This window comes from Typopeltis vanoorti, chromosome 16 (genome assembly GCF_054136105.1).
Source record: "Typopeltis vanoorti isolate ZY-2024b chromosome 16, IOZ_Tvanoo_1.0, whole genome shotgun sequence".
NCBI lineage: Eukaryota > Metazoa > Arthropoda > Arachnida > Uropygi > Thelyphonidae > Typopeltis > Typopeltis vanoorti.
The window spans coordinates 105,666,876-105,690,326 of NC_143564.1; the positions used below are offsets into that span (position 1 = coordinate 105,666,876).

Below are 23,451 nucleotides of genomic sequence, written 5' to 3' on the forward strand. Positions count from 1 at the left end.
GGTGATGGCAGTCTTGGGCCATTCTTCTTCATTTGTTTCCTATCACTCTGATTAGAGGGTCTTCCCACCTAGTTGGAGGTCTACTGGGTTTTCTCTTGGTTAATCTTAGATACTAGTTTTTGACACAGTAGGTCCACCTGTTGTCATTGAACCTTACAGTATGACCTGCCTGCTGTGCCTTATTGTCATAGTTGTATTTATGATGTGGTCTTTCTTACTTATTCCTAAGATTATTCTTCTTCTTTGCTTGCTGGGGACTTTGAAGACTAAGTTCCTCTTTTTGTGTGGTGTTCTAAGTTTCAGAGGCATAGGTTAGAGATGGGAGGACACAACTGTTGAACATGCTTGCTGTTATTTTGATATCTAGCTCAGGATCTGTGATTATGGATTTGATATGGTTAAAAGAGCAAAACACTTAATCCTTTCTAATCACATTCTTACATAACTTCTCAGGGTGACTCCCTCTCTGCCATTTATTATTATTATTATTATTTAGGCCTCCATGGAGTCAAAAGACTCATCGTGGGAGGTCCTTCCTAAGAACATAAAGTCTGTCAAGACTCATTGAGGGGAGGTCCTCCCTAAGAAACACAAAGTGTATCATACCACTCCTTAAACTGATTGACAGTTCTCACTCTCACCACTCCATCAGGCAATGCATTCCATGGTTCAACCACCCTCCATACAAAAAAACCACTCCTCACCCTCTTTCTCACAGTTTCCTTTCATAACTTCCAGGGATGGCCTCTTGTCATCACTCCTTCCCGCTGTTCAACCAAGCGAAAGAACTCCCCAGTGTCAACCCTGTAATCACCTCTCAACAGTTTAAAAGTCTCAATCATATCACCTGTCCTTCTATCCACCAAACTCTACAGTCCACATTCCCTTAGCCAATCCTCATAACCAAAATTGTACAGTCCTGAAACCATCTTTGTCATCCATCTTTGTACCCTTTCCACAGTTAATTTATCCCTTCAAATCCTGGGGACCAAATCTGAGAACAATAGTCTAAGTGTGGTCTGTCAGAGACTTATACAACGGAATGATAACCCTTTTATCTCTGCAGGTCAGTGTCCTTCTCATAATTGCAGCAATCCTCTATGTTACCTTCACCACCTTTACAATATTTCCCCTAAATTTCAGGTTGCTATCAATCATCAACCCCAGATCTCTTGTCTCCCCTACTTCCTCCAGTATAACTCCTTTCATAGAGTATGCAGCATCTCATCGATGTTTCCCAAACCTCAAGACCTTACATTTTACTGCATTAAACTGACACTCCCCATTCATTTGCCCATCTATCTAGCTTATTCAAATCCTCTTGCAGGGCTACCACATTTGCACTATTACTAATAATCCTTCCCAACCTCACATCATCTGCAAACAACTGAATATCCCCTTGCAATCCACTGGCAATGTCATTGATATAAAGCTTAAACAATATAGGTCCTAGTACTGAGCCCTGTGGGACCTCACTTGTAACCCTCTGCCTCCTTGAAACTGCTCCACCATACACAACTCCCTGATACCTATCAGATAGCCAATCCTAAATCCAGTTGACCAATCTGACATCCAAACCCATGTGCTGCAACTTAAATATCAGCTTATCATGTGGCACCCTGTCAAATGCCTTTGCTAAGTCTAAGAAAATTGCAGTATATGCCCTTCCCTCATCTAATGTTCTTGTAACTTTATTATAAAAGGCTAGCATATTGCTAAAACAAGAGCACCCTTTCACAAATCCATGTTGACTCTCACAGATAACATTACCTTCATCTGCCCAATGCTGTATACGGTCCCTCACTACTTTCTCCAAGATCTTAACAACAACTGATGACACACAAACTGGCTTATAATTAGACACTTCCAGTCTGTTACCACCCTTATGCAATGGCACTATCTTGCCTTCCTTCCATTTCCCTGGGCACCTTTCCCGCAGTGAGACTTTCATTGAAAAGCCAGGTTAAAGGCACTGTCAGTTCCCTAGCACATTCTCTCAAAACTTGTGGTGAGATACCATCCAGTCCCAAAGCTTTACTGACATCCAGAGTACTCAGTATCTGAAACACACTCTCCTCCTGTACCTCCAAACCTCGAACCTGCCCTATCCAGATAGCATTAAAACTGACTCCTCTAGGATGAAATACTCCTATAAAGTGTTCATTGAACAATTCCACTATGTGCTCTGTATCAGTCACTCTATTCCCATTTTTATCCCACAATATCATTCTTCCACAGTCATTTCTCCTCCTACTGGCCACATAGCTAAAAAAATTCCCTAGGATTTTCTTTGGATCTTAGGGCCAATCTCCTCTCATATTCCAGTTTTGCCTTCCTTACCACATTAGTCACTCTTCTGGCCTGTGTCTTATATTCTTCATGCATCTTCTCTTCACCTGTCTCCTTATATCTCTTCCATAGCCTCTTTTTCGTATGCAGTTCCTTTTTAATATTGTTTGTCATCCACTTTACTCCAAATTGTGTCCTCTTCTTCTTCACTTGGTATACAACTTACCATTGCTGCTAACAAATATTCTTTCACAATTTCCCACACACTAATGATATCCCGGCCTTCCAATTCCTCCCTCCATGAAACTTCCCGAAGTTGACGTCTAAGACTATTATAATCACCTGCTTTATAATTCCACATAAGTTCCCGTCTCTTTGATACTCCTGCATGTCTATTCATTTTCCAAGTCAAAACCATATGGTCACTCTCTCCACCTGGTGGGAGAGATGTCATCTCAGTTATTATCAACTCTTCTGATGCTGTAACCAAATCCAAAACGCTTGAACCTCTTGTTCCTTCTGTTACATGTTGCCTAAGACATTTGTCCCTCAAGAATTCTAGAAAGCCATTCCCCTATTGCTACATGCATCTTCCTCTCTCCAATTTATACTACTGTAGTTAAAATCTCCCATAATAATCATTCTTCTTGCACTTGCCAAACTTAACTGTCTAAACATCTCCTGGTCCCCATCCTCTGTGCTCGTGGGTCTGTAGCAACACTCCACTAAATATCCTGTCTTGCCTATCTCTACCTCACACCACATGCTCTCCTTCCAAAGCCTCCGCTCTTAGAGGACATAGGTCGTCACTTATCATAAGCAGTACCCCACCACCACGCTTTCCCCTCCTATCCTGCCGAAAAATGCTGTACCCAGCGACTTCTATTCCTGTTGTTATATCCTCTTCTGTCAACCACGTCTCAGTGATCCCAATAATTTTTGGCCAGACTGATGCTATCTGCACCACCAATTCCTCTCCCTTATTCCAGATACTCCTGGCATTAGTATAAAGCATATAAATGTCATTGTTTCTTTACCCTACATTATCCCCCTCTAGACTCCACTGGGCTCAGTGTTACCTGATGTCATCTCCCTTCTCCCAAGTATCCATTCCCACAAGAGGCCACTCCTGCTATCATCCTCCCTAGGACACACTGACTCGTTCAGAACAGCAATCCCTCCAGGTACCTACGTCCTTCCTCATTCAAATGTAAGCGGTCTCTCGCATACAATTCCTCTCTTTCCTCAAACGCGCACTCTAAGCATCCACATATACCAGTCCTCTCTTGTCACACATTCTAGCTATTATGTCATTCAGTATTACTGCTCTTCTGCTCAGCTTGTCATTATCATACCTAGGCAACACGCACACTATTTTTCCTCTCTCTGTCTTCTTCCGTACTACCTCAAGCAAAAATTTCATATCTCTCACTGCCCGACTTACATTACTGCTCAAGTCATTTGTTCTTACCATCACAATCATCTCATCCACCCTTTCACCTTTCTTAATTGCCATAGCCACCCTTGCTATTGTTCCTCCTGGCAAACACTCCTCACACATCCTATCTTGAACACCACAGATCATTGAGTCACCATACATTATACCTCTTACCATTCCATCTCTTCTAGCACTTCCATATCTCTCTCTCATTCCGCCTCTCCTGTTTCCATCCTCTCGTCTGCTAGCATTCCCATACCTCTCTCTCTCATTCCCTCTCTTCTACCGTTTCCATTCTCTCCTCTTCTAGCATCCCCATATCTCTCACTCATTCCCTCTCTTCTGCTGTTTCCTTTCTCTCCTCTTCTAACACTCCCAAAATTCTCTCTCTCACCTACTCTGATTTGGCTTGCATTTATCTCTTCCATTCTCCTAATCTTATCTTTCATACTTCTGCTCTCATTCACAAGACATTCCACCTCCTCGTTCAGCTCATCTATCTCCTCCTGCAGGTCAGTCACTCTTAATCTAAATTCACTCTCCCAAACAAAACCATCTCCTAAACTTTCACAGTCACTCACACCTTCCACACTATCAACTATTATTTTCTCATTCATATATATATATATTTCATTCTCTCCTATCATACTACTTGTCTTCCTACATTCATTCCCCATTCCTGGAGCAACAAGGTCGGATATTAATATTTCTAATGCACTTATTTCCTCCCACTGCCTGCATTTTGCGCACATATGCTCTCCGCTCTCTTTCACAAGCCACATTTCCAATTCCAGAGATGCATGCATGCCACAAAGTCCCTTACGATATTGCTTATAATAGAGTTCTTAAATGGCGGAGGACTTGGCGATACGCCACTTGCGACTGTAACTGAATCCGCCATCATTCCTTACTGCCGAGTAGCATAATCGTTAATTATTCAATTAATAAATTCCGTTAAATAAATAAGAAAAAAAGTACAAACAATTACAAGCAAAATAAAACATTTAAGTACACTAAATATAATTTACTTGACATTGTCAGCATCCAGGAATGTGTTAGCAGAGCTAATCTCAGATGGTATGGTCACTTAAATAGAATGGGAGAGGAAAGATTAGCAAAACAAGTGTTCTCTGCCAGGTTGGCAGGAAAACGACCCAGAGGAAGACCAAGATATAGGTGGATTGATACGGTACAAAGTGCCTTAGACGATAGAAATATAAGATCTGATAATGTTGGAGTCTTGACAAGTAACAGACTGATTTGGAGGAAAATTGTAGATAGGAAGTTAGTGATGATGTAATTTTTTCATGTAGTACTGTCATATCTTGTACACCCCTTGAGGGTACATGGCAGGAATTTGATGATGATGATGATGATGATAAATATAATTTAATAAAATGAAATATAACTAAATACAGTAATGAAAACTAGCTTCGTTTTGTCTTCCACCGTTATGCATTCGATTCCGACGGTAACCAAAATATATTATATTGCGACAGCAACTAATTTCCACTGAAGTACACTCTTATTCAGAGAAATAATTTGATCATGTATTTGGGGGAAACTCCGCTAGCATCTCTCTACAAAACTCCAAAATGTTTCTATCACATCCTCACCCCCTCCCTTTTCTGCCTGTCAGCCAACTTTTGTAACCTGCAAATCATCACTGTATCTTCATAGGAATTACTCTAGTAACCATTCACCATTTTGGTCACTGGCCTCTGCATCCTCTATACTGCTTCCATCTTTTAAGTAATGCAGGCAACCATGTGGTCATATCCAAACTTCATAAAGAGAGATAACTTCAATGTTTTTCTTACCATCCAATTGATCTTTGAGATATTTTGCCCATTTTGCATATGTTCTCTGAGCTTCAACTCTCTGTTCACTATTACCCCTAAATTCCAAGTCTCATCAATCTCTGTACTGGCATTCCATACCAATTTTGGCATAATTTTACACATTTGAAACATTGAATTTGTAACCTGCCAATCTTTTGTCTAAACTACCAATCTATTTAGATCATCTTGCAGGACCTCTACATTGCCTATATTAAGTATTCCTCTCCTTGGTTAAGCATCATGAGCAAACAGTTGTATTCTCCTTCCAGATCATTCCCAATATTATTAATGTACACATTTAACAATGGTACCAGCCCTGCAGCATACCACTAGTTACTTGCCTTTTCTTTGATTCAGCTGTACCATATACTACTCTGACTGTCCATCAGCCACCTATTATCCATGTTACCAGATTTATGCCCATCTTGATTTGTTCCATCTTACATAATAGGATTCCATATGGTGTCAGATGCCTTTGTAAAATTCAGCAATATCATGGGCCATTTTCATTTTCCAACTCAGCATTCACTTTATTGTAGAAGTATTTTAAGATCTCCTCTTGAGAAATCCATACTGTTTCCCTCACTGTATATAATTCTATATTTTTATATATATTTCTATATGCTCATTCCTTTATGCCCTAATCAACTTTTTTTTCATAACCTTGAAGATCTAGACCACGAAGATAAACTCACGTATTCTGTCATATATAATTTGCTGTCTTTACTAATAGTCAGACTTAAACAACTTTTTGATTGTTCTGAAGGTTTGTATTCCCAGATTGACATCTGTATATTGTTACTTTTTTTTTTATTCTCTCACTGGTATCTATCCTACAGCTAGGAAATTAATCCATACTGAACCCATTTCTAAGAAGAATGATAAATTGCTACTATTGGATTGCTGTCCAGTTGCTCTCATTCTGGTTCTTTCTAATGAGATCGGTACTATCAACGTAAGAAGCCTGAATGGCAAAGAAATGGAGCTAGCTGAAGAATTAGAAAAGTACCAGATCGACATAATAGGGTGACTGAAACAAAAAAGACAAAAACTGGTGAAATCTTTCTGAGCAATAAATACAAAATGTTATATTCAGGCAATGACAATCAAGGAAAAGAAGGAGCAGCCATAGTATTCAACAAAAAATACGAGGCTAATCTTCTTGAATGGCAGTCAGTCTCAAGTAGAGTAATGTGGGCAAATATGAGAATGGGGAACTGGACAATGAGACTTATTTGTGCCACAGAAGGTTCTACTAAAGTAGAAGTGGAGGAATTTTTTGAGGCTTTAGAAAAAGCAACTGACACAATGAAAAAGGAAAAGTTGGTCCTTGTTGGGGATCTAAATAGCAGAGTAGGAAATGATTGTGAGACTTACGAAAACATTTTGGGAAAATTTAGAGAAAAGAGCAAAGCTCTTTTCTCTAAATTTACTTTTTTACTAAATTTTACTAAATTTTACTAAATTTACTAACACCATGTTCCAACATAAAAATGTGCACAAATTCACATGGAGAGAAGAGGCTAGGAATAAGAAAAGTCTCATTGACTATGTTATTGTTGATAATGATGTTTTCTCCCTGGTGCAGGACACCAGAGTGTACAGAGGATTTGAAATTGGAAGTGATCACTATTTAGTCTTGAGCAGGATAAAATTGAATTTCATATTGAAAAGAATAACATGTAAGAAAGTGTTAAAGCGAATAAAAGTTAAGCAGCTCTCAGATGTGAACTGTAGACTAAAATACACAAAGATTATTGAAGAAAAAAGAAAGAGTTTGAGAACAGGAATCAAACCTGGGAGATTCATTGGCAAACTCTGAAGGAAACATTGATTGATTCAGCCAGAGAGGCATGAGGTGAGGTTGTCTGCAAGGATAAAAAAATCAGAACTCCCTGGTGGACACAGGAAGTTAAAGACGCAGTGAAGGAAAAGAAGAAAGCATATCAAAAGTTCTTGTCAAATAAGTCAGCTTGTGCTCTTAGAGAATACAGAGACAAATGCAAGAATGCTAAACACTGTGTAAAACTAGCTAAACAAAAGTCATGGGAGGACTTTGGCAAGAATATAGAAAATAAATATCAAGAAGGTGGCAAAATATTCTGGAGGTTTTTGAAGAAGCTTAGGAATGGAGGAAAGAGTGCTGTAAAAGAAGTTAGAGATGATAAAAGTGACATGAAAACGGAAGAAAAAGATATCCTTGAAGTATGAAGTAATTACTTTGAAAAACTGCTAAATGAAACAAGCTGTGATGACAGCACTGTGGTTAAAAACACTGACCAGGCATGCAGTCAGGAATACATATCCATACTTGAAGTAGAAAAAGCCATCAAAGGCTTGAAATGTCAAAATGCAGCTGGAGTAGATGATATTCGACCAGAAATGCTGAAGTATGGTGGTATAAGAGTCTTACAGTGGCTGCACTGCATAGTTCAGAAAGCCTGGACAGAGGGACGAATTCCCGATGATTGGAGTAGAGCTCTAATAGTACCCATATATAAAAGGGGAAATAAAACTGAATGTGAGAATTACAGAGGTATTTCCCTACTGAGTGTTCCTGGCAAGATTTATGCAAGTATACTTGAGAAACGGTTGAGAATTATTGTGGATGAAAAGCTTGGTGAAGAACAAGTTGGATTTAGGCCAAACAGAGGCTGTCAGGATCAGATCTTCACTGTACGAAAAATAGTCGAGAAATCATAGGAACATAACAAAGATCAGTATTTAAGTTTTGTCTATTTGGAAAAGGATATATGACAAGGTACCAAGACAGAAGCTATTCAATCTGCTACAGTTATATGGTGTCAATTGGACATTATATCAAGCAATACTTAGTCTTTATTTGAGTTGTAAGTCAGCAGTTAGAATTGAAGGAAGTACAGGAAGATGGTTTAATGTTAAATCTGGTGTGAGACAAGGATGTACATTATCCCCTCTGTTATTCATTATCTATATGGATCACATTATGAAGGAAAGTGGTGTTAAACATGATATCAAAATTGGAGATGTTAATGCTTTATGCGGAGGATGTTATACTTCTAAATAAATCTGCTACAAGTCTGCAAGATTCTCTGACTAAATTGAATAGCTGTTGTAATAGATATGGTATGAAGGTCAGCAATAAAAAGACAAAGACAATGAAAATAGGCAGAATCATTGAAAATGTCAACTGTGTTGTGAATGGAGAACCTGTGGAACAAGTAAAACATTTCAGCTACTTAGGCACGATTTTTACTGGAACTGGTAAATTAAATATAGAAATAGACAACAGAATCAGCAAAGCTGGTATGGTGGGAAGTCAATTGAATAAATTCATATGAAATAAGAGAGAAATTAGTCGGAACACTAAATTAGCTGTATACAAGACAGTGTTCAAACCAGTTTTACTTATGGATCTGAGAGCTGGGTCAGAAGTAAAACACTTGACCAAAGACTAGAGACCGCAGATATGAGAGTCCTGAGAAAGATTAGAGGCGTGAACAGATGGCATCAATGGCAATATCATATTAAAAACGAGGATATTAGGAAAGAACTTGATATTGTCAGCATCCAGGAATGCGTTAGCAGAGCTAATCTCAGGTGGTATGGTCACTTAAACAGAATGGGCGAAGAATGATTAGCAAAACAAGTGTTCTCTGCCAGGTTGGCAGCAAAACGACCCAGAGGAAGACCAAGATATAGGTGAATTGATATGACTGCCTTAGACGATAGAAATATAAGATCTGATAATGTTGGAGTCTTGACAAGTAACAGACTGATTTGGAGGAAAATTGTAAATAGGAAGTTAGTAATGATGTAATTTTTTTCATGCAGTACTATCATATCCTGTACACCCCTTGAGGGTACATGGCAGGAATTTGATAATGATGATGATATAATGCAGAAAATCACCGTTAACACAGTCATCTTGTATATATATCCTGGAAATCTCTTAGCTCGTAAATTATCAGCATGGATTTTGCCACTGTTAATCAATAAGGATTTTATTATGTTGCTTATGAAAAATTGCTTATATCATCCACTTTGTACAAATGACATTTAAAAGTATGGAGAGTCTCATTTGGTTGCTGTTGATATTTTGTTACTCTCAAAGCCAGCCTGTTGAGTAAACTTCTAACATGTAGTCTAACTTCTGCAACTTGGTTCACTTTATTTGTGTTGTCGGTGGGTGAAATGTATCTCTATCTTCAAACTTTGTTAGTAATGCTTGGCCAAGTGCCATGAAGTTAGTTCCATTCTTTCGCTTACTTTCTTCCTTCTGTATGTCATTGCTAGTTTGCAAGTAGACTGCAACATCTAAAGAGATGTAGTAAGAAGAAACAGAGTATATTTTATTCAAAGACTACAACTTTCTACTTGATAGCTCCAGGTATAGTTTTTTTGGTGCAAATCATAATTCTGCTATAATCAGGATTTATCAATTGCATCTTGAGAGTGTGCACCAAAGCAAGTATCCTTAGAAATCTTCCAGGCATATACATTAACCATGGCTGTACGCAGCATGTGTGTACACACACACAGTGCTATTCAAGAATTGCCACCATCTTGATTACTCATCTTGCAGAACCTGTTTCCACAAAAACTGTCGGAGGTGAGCTTCATTAATCCAGTATTCACAGTAGAGCTGCAATTACTAAATCTCTGATTCCTGAAAAGAATGCTTAGATGCATAAACAATGGTGTCATGACTGCCAGACTTAGACATTGGAAAACTGGAAATGTGATATGGTCAGATGAGTCAACCTTCATGCTGTTTCCTACATCAGGAAGAGTTTATGTTTGGAGAATATCCAAGGAAGCCTACAGTCCGGAATGCATGGTTTCAGCAATAAAGAATGGGAGCGGTTCTGTGATTGTATGGGCAGCAATATTGTAGTATTTTGTTAGTCCTGTTATTACTCTTCATGGCAGAATTACCACAATTGATTATTTGGACCTTTTGAGTAATCAAGTGCATCTCATGAACCAAACATTATTTCCAAACAACAATGCAGCGTTCCAAGATGAAATCATCCCCATTCACACATCTTGGACTGTACAGTCATGGTTTGAAGAGCATGAAGGTGAACTTCAACACCTTCACTGGCTGACACAATCACCAGATTTGAAAATCATTGAACTTCTCTGGTAGTTTTGGAGACCAGAATAAGAAACAAATTCCCACTTCCAACATCTTCTAAACAACTTGAAGATCTTCTTCAAGAAGAATGGTACAAAATTCCACCAGAAACTATTAAAAACTTATTTCAGTTCTGTTCCAAGAATTCAGGATGTACTGAAGGCAAAAGGTGGTCCAAAATATCATATTAATAAAGAAATATGTATATACGTATAAAAGCATTTCCATTAGTTTGTCCACTCCTGTCCTGATATATATATATATATATATATATATATATATATATATATATATATATATATATATATATATATATCAGGAAATGGTGATGACTCTCAAGTAGTACAGCCCCCCCCCCCCCCCCAACACACACAAACAGTGCTACTTGAGAATCATTACCATTTCCTAATATGTATCTTCAGGGGTAGGGGAAAAGGAATATATGTGCTACTATGATATTGCTATATAATTAAGTGAACAGTAGCATCATTTTAATTATCAATGATAACTGTGTTTGTAAGTGATGCTATCTTTTGTGATTCTCCTACAGGTCTCTAGTGATATACCATCATCATCAAATTCCTGCCATGTACCCTCATGGGGTGTACAGGATATGATAGTACTACATGAAAAAAATTACATCATTACTAACTTCCTATTTACAATTTTCCTCCAAATCAGTCTGTTACTTGTCAAGACTCCAACATTATCAGATCTTATATTTCTATCGTCTAAGGCAGTCATATCAATTCACCTATATCTTGGTCTTCCTCTGGGTCGTTTTGCTGCCAACCTGGCAGAGAACACTTGTTTTGCTAATCATTCTTCGCCCATTCTGTTTAAGTGACCATACCACCTGAGATTAGCTCTGCTAATGCATTCCTGGATGCTGACAATATCAAGTTCTTTCATAATATCCTCGTTTTTAATGTGATATTGCCATTAATGCCATCTGTTCATGCCTATAATCTTTCTCAGGACTCTCATATCTGTGGTCTCTAGTCTTTGGTCAAATGTTTTACTTCTGACCCAGCTCTCACATCCATAAGTTTGAACACTGTCTTGTATATAGCTAATTTAGTGTTCCGACTAATTTCTCTCTTATTACATATGAATTTATTCAATTGACCTCCCACCATACGAGCTTTGCTGATTCTGTTGTCTATTTCTATATTTAATTTACCATCTTCACTAAAAATCGTGCCTAAGTAGCTGAAATGTTTTAATTGTTCCACAGGTTCTCCATTTACAACACAGTTGATATTTTCAATGATTCTGCCTATTTTCATTGCCTTTGTCTTTTTATTGCTGACCTTCATACCATATCTATTACAACAGTTATTCAATTTAGTCGGAGAATCTTGCAGACTTGTAGCGGATTTATTTAGAAGTATAACATCATCCGCATAAAGCAAAGAGCTGACATTAACATCTCCAGTTTTGATATCATGTTTAATACCACTTTCCTTCATAATGGGATCCATATAGATAATGAATAACAGAGGGAATAATGTACATCCGTGTCTCACACCAGATTTAACATTAAACCATCTTCCTGTACTTCCTTCAATTCTAACTGCTGACTTATAACTCAAATAAAGACTAAGTATTGCTTGATATAATGTCCAATTGACACCATATAACTGTAGCATATTGAATAGCTTCTGTCTTGGCACCTTGTCATATATCCTTTTCCAAATCGACAAAACTTAAATATTGATCTTTGTTATGTTACTTCATAAAGTGAAGATCTGATCCTGACAGCCTCTATTTTTGGCCTGAATTCAGCTTGTTCTTCACCAAGCTTTTCTTCCACAATTCTTCTCAACCATTTCTCAATTATACTTGCATAGATCTTGCCAGGAACACTCATTAGGGAAATACCTCTGTAATTTTCACATTCAGTTTTATTTCTCTTTTTACATATGGGTACTCTGAGAGCTCTACTCCAATTATCGGGAATTCGTCCCTCTGTCCAGGCTTTCTGCACTATACAGTACAGCCCCTGTACATGAAAATATGTCCCTCACAATTGTACAATAGTTAAATCGATGACCTGGAGAACTGCTCTGCAAATGTCAGATGAGCCGTTTATTATTATTCTGGTAGAAGCTCACATGGTTGGCCTCAACATATCAGAGGCATTTGATTGGGTTTGGCACATGTGCCTACTCTGCAACTGGATTGCCAACTTTCTCACTGATTACTCTCCTCCAGTTTTCCCACCAATGCAGGAATACCCTAAGGTTCTATTCTTTCACTCACTCTCTTTTTCTCGCATATAAATGACCTGCTCTCACAGACTTCCACTCCTATCCATAGCTTTGCTGACAACAGTACACTCCATTCCTCCTTTTCATTTGACAAACCTGTTAATGGAGCAAGGAGAACCTTGTAAACTTCAATGCCACCAAAACTCGGTTCTGTCTGATCTCTCACAAGAAAGAGCTTGCATCACCCCTCCCCCTTACCTTCAGTAATACTGAAATATCTAAACACTGTCAGATTTCTCTTCTTGGACTGACTTACACCTCCGATATTTCCCCGGCACAAAAAGATTTCGACTATGGCTCGTGCAGCTGCCAAAAAACTTGGTGTACTTTTTGGTACAAGACACCACTTCACACCTTCACAGCTGCTAACGCTATAAAAAGCCCAAATCTGCCCAGTCATGGAATATTGCTCCCATATTTGGGGCAGTGCACCAAAATCTTCTCTAAGATTGCTCAATTCTATCCAGAAGAGAAGGATCTGGCTAATTAATGATCTTTTCTCGCAGTTTCTCTTTGAAACTCTACATCTCATAGACATAGAGTTTCTGCCTTGTGCCTCTTCTACAGATACTTTCATGGACAGTGCTTTTGCTGAATTGGCCACTATTATTCCTCATTTCTCCTCCAAAATCATTAAAACAAGAGTCAATGCCAACCAACACCCTTTTACAGTCCATCTTGAAACTCACCAAACCAACTTTACTGCCTCCTCTTTCATTCCATCTATTTCTGTCCTTTGGAACAGTCTCTGCCCTCTGCCTTCCCCAATGATTACAACCCTCAGCTGTTCAAGGAAAATGTGATCAGACTCCTCCTTTCTTCTATTTTTCTTGCCCCCACACACACAGCACTAGTGTGCTATATGTCGTGTGGATTAGATAGGTATATTAAAAAAAAAAAATAGTAGCCTGGAAACTTTATTGGCTAGAACAAACCTCTGATTTTCTGACCCAATCACCAGGGCCAAAGGACTATGACCTTTTTAGTGATCTGAAGTCTAATTAATTGGATTAGGACAGAATATTAGAGATTCAACAATATGTAGTGAAAAATGCAAAGGGATTGAACTCTCCGCATTGTGATTACACTTTAATCAGATCATTAAACATATTGTTAGTAACTGTTCATTATTCTTTTATCCTATAAGTTATATGGATATTTTAACATTAATCCCAAAAGTTTTAATGTGAATTCAGAATCCGACTTTTAAGTTCTGCCTCTTTGTATATAGTTTGTCACTTTATGTATAATACATCATTTGCTGAAAAAAATAAAAAAAATAAAATAAAGTTCATAGTTGACTAGTTCTTGTGAGTTCTAATATCATCTGTAACTTAATCTCTAGCAGTGACATAACTTATTGTTATATTAGTTTTATTAAATTTCCTTTGAATGCAAATGTTTATGCACATCTGACATTGTAAGTGGAGTGCAGATATTAATTGTTATTTATAGGAAAATTTGGTTGAAAGCAAACATCACAAATTAGCCAGAAGTGTTCGTAGTGGTCTGAGTGATAGAGATCTTAAACCTAATGCTGCCATCAGAGATCAGCTTAATGTAAGTATCTTAATCACTAAATTTAGATTCCTATATAATTCAGATTAATTTTTGCTATTATCGCATTTTAGTAAACTCTTCAGCCATTCGCTTGGATTATCTAGCTTTGATTCCTAAATAGCCCAAATTTAGAAAACATGTAGATATATAACTCTCACTGATCATTCAGAGAGCTTTTAAACACTCCTGCAAGGATGCAATGGAAGTTCAAGTGTGGACTTTGTAAAAGGATATATACAATAATAACTATCTTGAAGGTAGCAAAATGTTCTGGGGGCAGTTGAAAATGCTTGGAAATGGAGGAGAAGGTAATGTAAAGGCAATGAGGGATGATAAAGATAACATAAAAACTGATGATATGGATATTCTGAATATTTGGAGTAATTGCCTTCAAATATTATTAAATGAGTTAAGCAATGATAGAACATCGGCATAAAATATCCAAGAGATTGCATTCATTAACTGCATCTCATTAAGTATCTGGAGGTAGAAACAATTATCAGAAATCTGAACTGTATAAAGATAACTGGAATAAATGATATTTCATCCGGATTGCTGAAGACAATGTCTAATTTATCTCCTAGTCCCCGATCTGTATAACAGTGGAAATAAAACAATGTTAGAATTACAGACATTTCTGTATTGTGTATCCCAGGTGATATTTAAACTCTGCTTCTTGCTTCAACTTATTGCATCTCCTATATTTCAATGCTTTCAGTCTCTCCATTGTTTTCTTGGCCTGCCAACTGATCTTTTTATATGGTTTTGAGTCTCTTTCTAGTTTAACTATTCTTTTTGAGTCCATCCTATTAACAAGTAATTCCATTCTGATCTTCTCTTTTTTTATACGTGCATTTATGGGTTGTAATTGATATTCTTCATAAATATTTCCAGTTTTAACCTTATCAAATTTTGTTTTATTAACTATTTTTCTTAATGTTTTCATGTTGCATTTATCTGTTGTATTTTTGATGTTTCTATTCTTGTTCATATGCATGTGTCATTATTGATTGGACTGCTGATTTATATATTCTTACTTTTGTTAGATCTTTATTTTTCAACACAGTTGAATTGAATCATCCTTATATTTCATTAACCTTCAGGGATTGTTCTTTTACTTCATCCTGTATTATATTGTCACTGCTCACAGTTATTCATAGGAATTTAAATTTCATTACTTGTTTCATTATTTTTCTATTATTTCCTTGTTCCATTATTTTTTCATTATTTCTTTGTTCCATTATTTTTCATGTAGTTCTAATTTACATCTGATTGGTTCTTTTGCAATTGCTATTGTTTTTGATTTCTCTGTTGATATTTTCTGCATATCTTTTGGAGTTTGAATAATTATTTTTGGACACCATCGTCATTTTCTGCAAGTAATGCTACATCATCTGCATATCCAAATAAATTTAAATTTCCCTTTTTAATTTTTATCCAATTTAATTTCTGTTTCTTTAATTATTATTTCATCCATGGTTATGTTAATTAAACATGATGAAATAATGTTTAATTAACATGGACTTAAAGAATCACCTTGTCTTATCCCTTTCCTTATTGGGATTTTCTGATATCTTATTACATCTTCATTTTTTGTATATATATATATATATATCTTTGATTATTTCAATGACTTGCAGTGGTATTTTTCTTGATCTAGTACTTTCAGGATATCATGTAATCCGATTTTGTGGAAAGTTCTACTAAGTCAATGAAACACATAGATATTGGTTTGTTAAATTCTATGGCTTTTTCTGTTATTTGCTTTATAACAAATATGGCATCAGTACATGAACTTCCTATATGGAATATTTGTTGTTCATCATCATCTTCTTCTTTGAGTGCCATCTCCTATCGGAGATCGGCGACCACCTTGGCAAATTTTGAGTTATCCTCAGCCACTCTGAATAGTCCTTCAGAGCTCATGCCATTCCACTGTCGGATGTCTGTTAGCCAAGATTTTCTTTGTTTTCCTTGTCCTCCTCTTTCATTTATCTTCCTTTTTATAATCAATTGAAGTATCATAATTTTCATTACAAATTAGGTGACCAAGATATGTAATTTTCTTCTTTTTATAGTATTTAAGTTCATGTGATTTTTCCCATTTGTTCCAGTACTTCTTGATTGAACATTTTTGCTGTCCATGGAATTTTTAACATTTGTCTATATAACACATCTCAAAGGCTTCGAGTTTTTTTTTATCGATGTTGTCTTCAAGATCCAAGTTTCTGCACCGTACAGTAGTACAGACCATACATTTCATTTAACCATGCGTACTCTAAGGTCTAAATTTAAATTGCAGTTACACGGTTTTGATTTCATCAGGAGAAAATTTTTTATTGCCATTTCTATTTCTGGATTGCATTCTTCATTTAATCAGTATTTGAGATATTTAAATTTTGTCATTCTTTCTATTTGTTTCCCATTTAAAGAAAGTGCTGAATTAAGAATTGGTTTCTTGCTTATGACCATGAATTTAGTTTTGGTGATATTTGTTCTTAATCCCATTTTTTCACTCTCTTCGTTTCCTAGTTCCAGAAGGTTTTGAGGATCCCGAATATTGTCAGTCAGGAGAGCTGTGTCATCAGCATATCAGATGTTATTGATGATTTCACCATTTATATTAATCCTTCCTCTCTTTCTTTTAAAAATTTTTTTGAAATATGGCTTCTGAGTATATGTTATAAAGGAGAGGCAACAGCACCCATCCTTGCCTTACTCCTCATTTGATGTTAATGGAGTCTGTAATAATGTAGTCAACTTGAACATGCCTTTTGGTTGAAATACAAGTTTTCAATGATCCTAATATCTTTACTATCTAATCCAATTCTTTTTAATAATTCAATCATTTTAGTATGTGTTGGATTTTGTCAAATGCTTTCTCAAAGTCGATGAAGCAAATGAATACTCCCTGTTTTGTTCACTACATTTTTGGAATAAGATTTAAGAACAGAATAGAGCCTCTCTTGTTCCCAAACCATTTCTAAAGCCAAATTGTTTATCACTGATGGTGTCTTCACATTTTCTGTATATTCTTTTTTTGAATTATTTTCAGAAACATGATTCATTAGACTGATCATTCTATAGTTATCACAAGTTTTTGCATATGCTTTTTTAGGTAGCATGATGAAGGTCAACTGTGACCAGTCTTGGGGGATTATGCCTGTATTGTAGATCTTATTAAATAACTTTACTAATATAGTAATGTTGTCACCTTAATTTTACTATTTTATAGATTTATGTATTATTCATATTAAAAAATAATTTTACTATTTCTGCTGGTATTCTGTCAAGCCCCAAGGCTTTGCCATTTTTACCTGAGTTCAGCACATATTTTACCTCTGACCTTAGAATGTATGGACCTTCCATTTGTTCATAAGTATTTTCTAGCTTTTGTCTGTTATCAATAAAGAGTTCTTCCAAATATTTTACCCATTCTTTTATTTTATCATCCTTTTCAGATATTATTTCTCCCTTTTTGTTTTGAAGGATACATAGTTGTTTTTTCTTAAATATACTTGGGGTCTCTTTTAGCTTTTTGTGTAGATTAAAACTGTCATGCTTTTCCTGTAGAAATTGTATTTCTGTACATTTTTTATTCATCCAGGTTTCTTTTGCTTCTTTGATCTTGTCTTTAATAATTTTCTGAACCTCTTTATATTTTGTTGGACTATGATTTTTATGATCTGCATTGATCCATGAAAGAGAAAGAATTTCATCAGTTATCCAGTCTTTCTTTTTTACTGCTCTGTCAGGACACAAGGTATTGGTACATTTCTCTATGAAAACAGATTTTAATTTTTCCCATGATTCATCAATCCTCATGACATCATCATCATCATTTTTAATAAGTGCTATCGCTTGATTCAGATCTTGACTCAGTTTTTTTATTATCTCTGCATTTTTTAACTTTCCTAGATCAAACCTTTTTTTTTGTTGTTGTTGATGTTTTTTTATAGCTTTCAGCCTAAGTTTTTCTGTCAACAGTAGATTATGATCAGAAGCAATATCTGTACTAGAATAGGTTTATTGTACTCTTTGTGGAGTTTTGAAATCATTGATTAATTAGCAAGTAATCAATTTGGTTTCTGACTATATTTCCATTATTATCCTGTGGTGATCAGCAAGTATATAGCCTTTGGGATGGTAGCTTACCCCATGTGTTTGTGATTATTACTTCCTCTTCTTGGCAGAATTGAATAAGATGGTCTCCACTCTCATTTCTTGTTCCCATCCATGTTTGCCAACTATATGTCCACTTCTAAAACTTTCCCGACTTTAGCACTGAAATCACCCCATGTTTCTTTGTATTTTCATGAGTTCTTTTAATTGATCATAAAATTCCTTGATCTTGGTATCATTCTTGTCAGCAGTAGGGACATAGACCTGTATAAAATTAATATCTAGTGGTTGATCTTTCAGTTTTAATAACATCATCCTATCTGAGTAGGGGATGAATGTCAACAGTGATTTATTGGCATCTTTGTTTAATGTTATTCAACTTGTTTTGATGATTGTTTTCACTACTTCCAGAGTGATACATTGTCATGTCATTAACTTGAGTTTTGCCTGATCCTGGCTACCTAACTTCACTCATTCCTAAAATCCCAGTTTCAAGTATTTTCATTTCTCGATAGCGTTTCTTAGCTTACCTGTGTAAAAATATCTTTATTTTTATTAAAACGTCTTATTAAAATCTTTTATTATACCTTATTTTCTTTTATTTAAATCTCCCTTTAAAATCCTACTTTATCTCACTTAAACTTTCCTTCTTTACCTTGTTATACATCTGACTTATGGCCGCAATTAATAAAGCTCACATGTGCAAAACTTACAGAACAATGTAATCGCTTCAGGCTAGAGCCAATCCCTTTGTCTGACCTACTGGTGTTTATTCTCAACTGAAATTGGAAAATGTATTTAGTTTCTAGCTGCACCCCCAATTTCATGGGTGGGAGTTGAATTTCCCTCCGAAGAAAAACACAGTAAAACGTACGGAACTTTCCTCTCTTATCTATCACTAAATCTATCAACGTATATATACTAATCTATAGTCGTGGCAATCTAACTTTAGGACACACAGATTCGAATTAATGAGTAGTGCATTGGAAATAGAAATCAGGCAAGTTATTTAAACAAAAAAACAATTTATTTAACATCAATGAAATATACAATGGGTCAATTTTAAGTACTGAGTAAATTAACTTCTATGCTTCAAATCACAACTAATGATTACGTTTACAATTTAGTTCCTCATCGTAATCAATTCTAGTAAGATCACGTGTCTATAATTTTCTCTTATTAAACTTGGTAATACTCAGATCAATTTTTACATAACATTCTGCAGGATTAGGCAGTAGCTATAACATTAAATATATGATGTTTCACCTTAAATTTTAGCCAGACCTCCTCTCATATATAACAAAATACTTCAGATATCAGCATAAGGCCTAAAGTCCTCCAGTATCACTATAAAACAAGTCCCTTAATTAAATCACCATCACAATCTTCTTATTTCTAGTTAAACAAAGAAAAAATCTTACTTTGAACAGAAGTCTATACTTCTCTTAATGATCCATGAAATCATCTCCTCCTCTTATCATTTGACTTTAGCATTGAACCCGGGTAACTCTTCTGGGGCTTGTGAAATCCTTCTTTAATATCCGCAAATATCAGGAACGTGCCAGCACGGAAAATCGGCATCTAATTTCTTCTAAAACAACTCATCTTAGTCGTGTTGGTCCCTTGGGAATTTTTTATCTGGAATGCAGGTCTCTGATGGTGATTACAAATTATCTCCTACGATGTTAGCAAAACTCCGCTGCCATAGCATGCATCGTAACTTTAGGTTGGAACCCCACGTGACCTCGAAACTTCTTGCTGACCCGGGAACGGTACTGGATGAACTCGAACTCCACGAACTGCCCTGCCAGGAACCAAATTGAATCGCCGCACTGAACTCCCTTTCTCACCATCGCAACCTGCTATTTATCTGGCTCCAATGACTTTGGGGTTTGCTTACGTCATTGCCCCTTGGTACTTCGGTGGTCTGCACCCACCACTCTTCTCGGTTATTGCGTTCAGATGGGAAACCCCCATGCACTGTTGACCCTTAAGGTTGCAGTTGCCCCAAGTCATTTGTTAATACCTTAATCCATCTGTAATTATCGGTGACTTAGAGGTTTCTTTAGACACAATTAATCTTACGCTTATTTTTTTGTGTTCTTTTACAAAACCTTTGAGGTGACAATATTCAGTAATATACAAAAAATATTATTTCCAAATTAAAAATATGAAAATTTCTCTATTTACCCACAAGTATTTTTAGTGAATTTTGTTTACCAGTGAAATTGGTACACAAGCGGTTTTTGAACAAAGTTCCTTAAATACACGATTTTACACCTGCATCATACAGGGTTCTGACATACCAGGTTATTAGTTTTAGTGGGCACACACCATTTTGAGCCCAGAGATTCTTTGCACCCCTCTCCCATTTAAGGGATGCTGGGAACTTGGGGCCATTTGTGTAGATTTGCTCGCCATGGTGGTTAGTCTGGAGAGAATAGAGCAGTAGTTTCTCCCTTTGCTTTTTGCTCCACAGTATTACAGACATACACAATAAACTGTATTGCCATTGGCAGTTTTCTAATCACAAGCTTTACCATCATCCTGAGACTTCAACCTTGTGTCAGTACTGACAAAGCTGCTTCTTCTGACAATAATCACTCATCTCCTAGATATTCCACCCTATCCTTATATAGTAAATGTTTGTAATGTCTCTTAAAATCTTAAAAGGAAATGATATCAAGTCTTGCTTCAGATCTATAAGGGGCTGTTACCCATTGCACAAATCCCCAGTCAACAGCAGAGCAACTATATTCTGTTAGAGGTTCAATGGCACTGCAGTTTCTTTCCTATACTTCCTTTGTCAGTCACCATTCTTTTCACTTGTCTATTAATATTGTTTTACTCCTCTCTATCACAAGAGGTTTTACTGCTTAACCACAAGATGTTTTTGACACAGCATGATAGATGTCTTTGGACCATTAAACCAACAAGCTTTACTGTCTATTGCATGCCCTCTTATTTTCCTCTGGTGTCTTTTCCTTTGTTGACTCATGCTCTGTATCTACTTGTCTTGCATCCTCTCTTCCAAGTGCTTCTACAGAAGCCTTATGTACACATTTCTTTAAAGATCATGAAACTCAGATGTAGTTCCTTCCCTGATTAAATTTAGTTTAACAAGAGATGGACTGGTTAAAGATGTATGTTTACATAGCTGACATCTCGAGACATTGTAAACCTATATACTATTCTCTGTAATGACCCTATTCTATATCTAGGCAGCTCAATAGCTGTATGATTGTTATGTAAGATGTTCAGTCATATCTATGTGACTGAACAACTCACATCTGTGTAACAGGACACACGGTCTCATTCATCACCATCTGTTTCACTCTCAGTTCCACGAAGCACTCACATACTTTCAGTATTGCCATTCTCTTGTTCTGGCTATCTCTCACCACAGTTATTAATTCAGACCTCCAGTGGGTTGGTTCCATATAAATCTGTGTATTTTATTTATTTATTTATTTTTGAAATATCTGATCCACTTGCGAAAGATCACATGACCTATAGCACATTAGTGCTGTGTGTGTGGGCAAGAGAAATAGAAGAAAGTTGGAATCTCTTCACATTTTGCTTCAACAGCTGAGAGTTGTAATCTTTAGGGAAGGCAGAGTGGAGGAAATTGTTCCAAAGGACAGAAGTAGATGGAATGAAAGAGGAGGCAGTGAACTTGGTTCAGCGAGTTTCAAGATGGACTGTAAAAGGGTGTTGGTTAGCAGTGGCTCTTGTTTTAATGATTTTGGTGGAAAGTGGAGGAATGCTAGTGGCCAGTTCAGCAGAGCACTGTCTATGAAAGTATCTATAGAAGAGGCCCAAAGTAGAACGTGAACGTCTGTTAGAGAGGGATTGAATTGAGTTTGTGAGAGAGGGATCATTAATTAGCTGGATTGTCCTCTTCTGGTTAGAATCAAGCAATTCTTAGAGAGGATTTTGGTGCACCACCACCACAAATGTTGGAGCAATATTCCATTGCTCAGCGGATTTGGGCTTTGCATTTTTGGGGACATTAAAGTTTACAAGGTTGTCCTTGCCCCTCTGACATATAACTAGAAGATCTGAGTTTAGGTTTCTGGTCGTGGTAGATCTTGAGGATTCTAATTCTTGAGCACTGCAAGGTTTGTTGAATGAAAAGGTGGAATGGAGTGTACTGTCGTCAACAAGGCTATGGATAGGATCGGAAGTCTGAGAGAGCAGGTCTTTTATATATGTGGTGGAGAAACTGTCCACCATAACGTAGTGAGCAATCAGTGAGAAAGTTAGTGATCTAGTTGCAGAGTGAGGAAGGCAGACCATAGGATGGCAGTTTGTTAAGTAGGTCCCTGTGCAAAACCCAATCAAATGCCTTTGAAATGTCGAGGGCAAAAACATGAGTTTCTCCAAATTTTTCCATGGTCTGAGTCCAGAGGTGAGTGGTGTAAGCAAGAAGATCAGCTGTAGAGTGCGAGTGGCAGAATCCATACTGCTGGTCTCTGATTAGTTGGTGTGCCTCTAGGTGGTTCAAGCGTTGGTTGTTAATGACCTTCTCCATAGCTTTAGAGAGAACAGAAGTGAGCGGAATTGGATGGTAATTCGTTGGTTGACTTTTATGACCTTTCTTTGGGATGGATTGGATGCAGACTTGTTTCCATGTTGTAGGATAGACACCAGTTGAGTAGAATAGATTGAAAAGTCGATACGGGATAGGTATTAGTTCTGGGGCACAATTTTTTAACACAGTAGGTGGAGTACCATCAGGACCAGATGCCTGATGGTATCCCACATTCTTTGAATTTCTTTTTGTTGGAAGACTATAGGCAACATTAA

General features: G+C 36.7%; 1 protein-coding gene across 2 annotated transcripts in view; it reads left to right on the plus strand.

The window, feature by feature from the left end:
- The window catches only part of Pi3K59F (phosphatidylinositol 3-kinase 59F), a 586,771-nt gene that overhangs the window by 150,626 nt on the left and 412,694 nt on the right, over positions 1-23,451 (plus strand). For both annotated transcript variants that reach the window (XM_090405919.1, XM_090405920.1), the window contains exon 7: positions 14,416-14,520. In XM_090405919.1, coding sequence (XP_090262045.1) covers positions 14,416-14,520 — 105 coding nt within the window. The remainder of the gene's footprint in view (positions 1-14,415; positions 14,521-23,451) is intronic.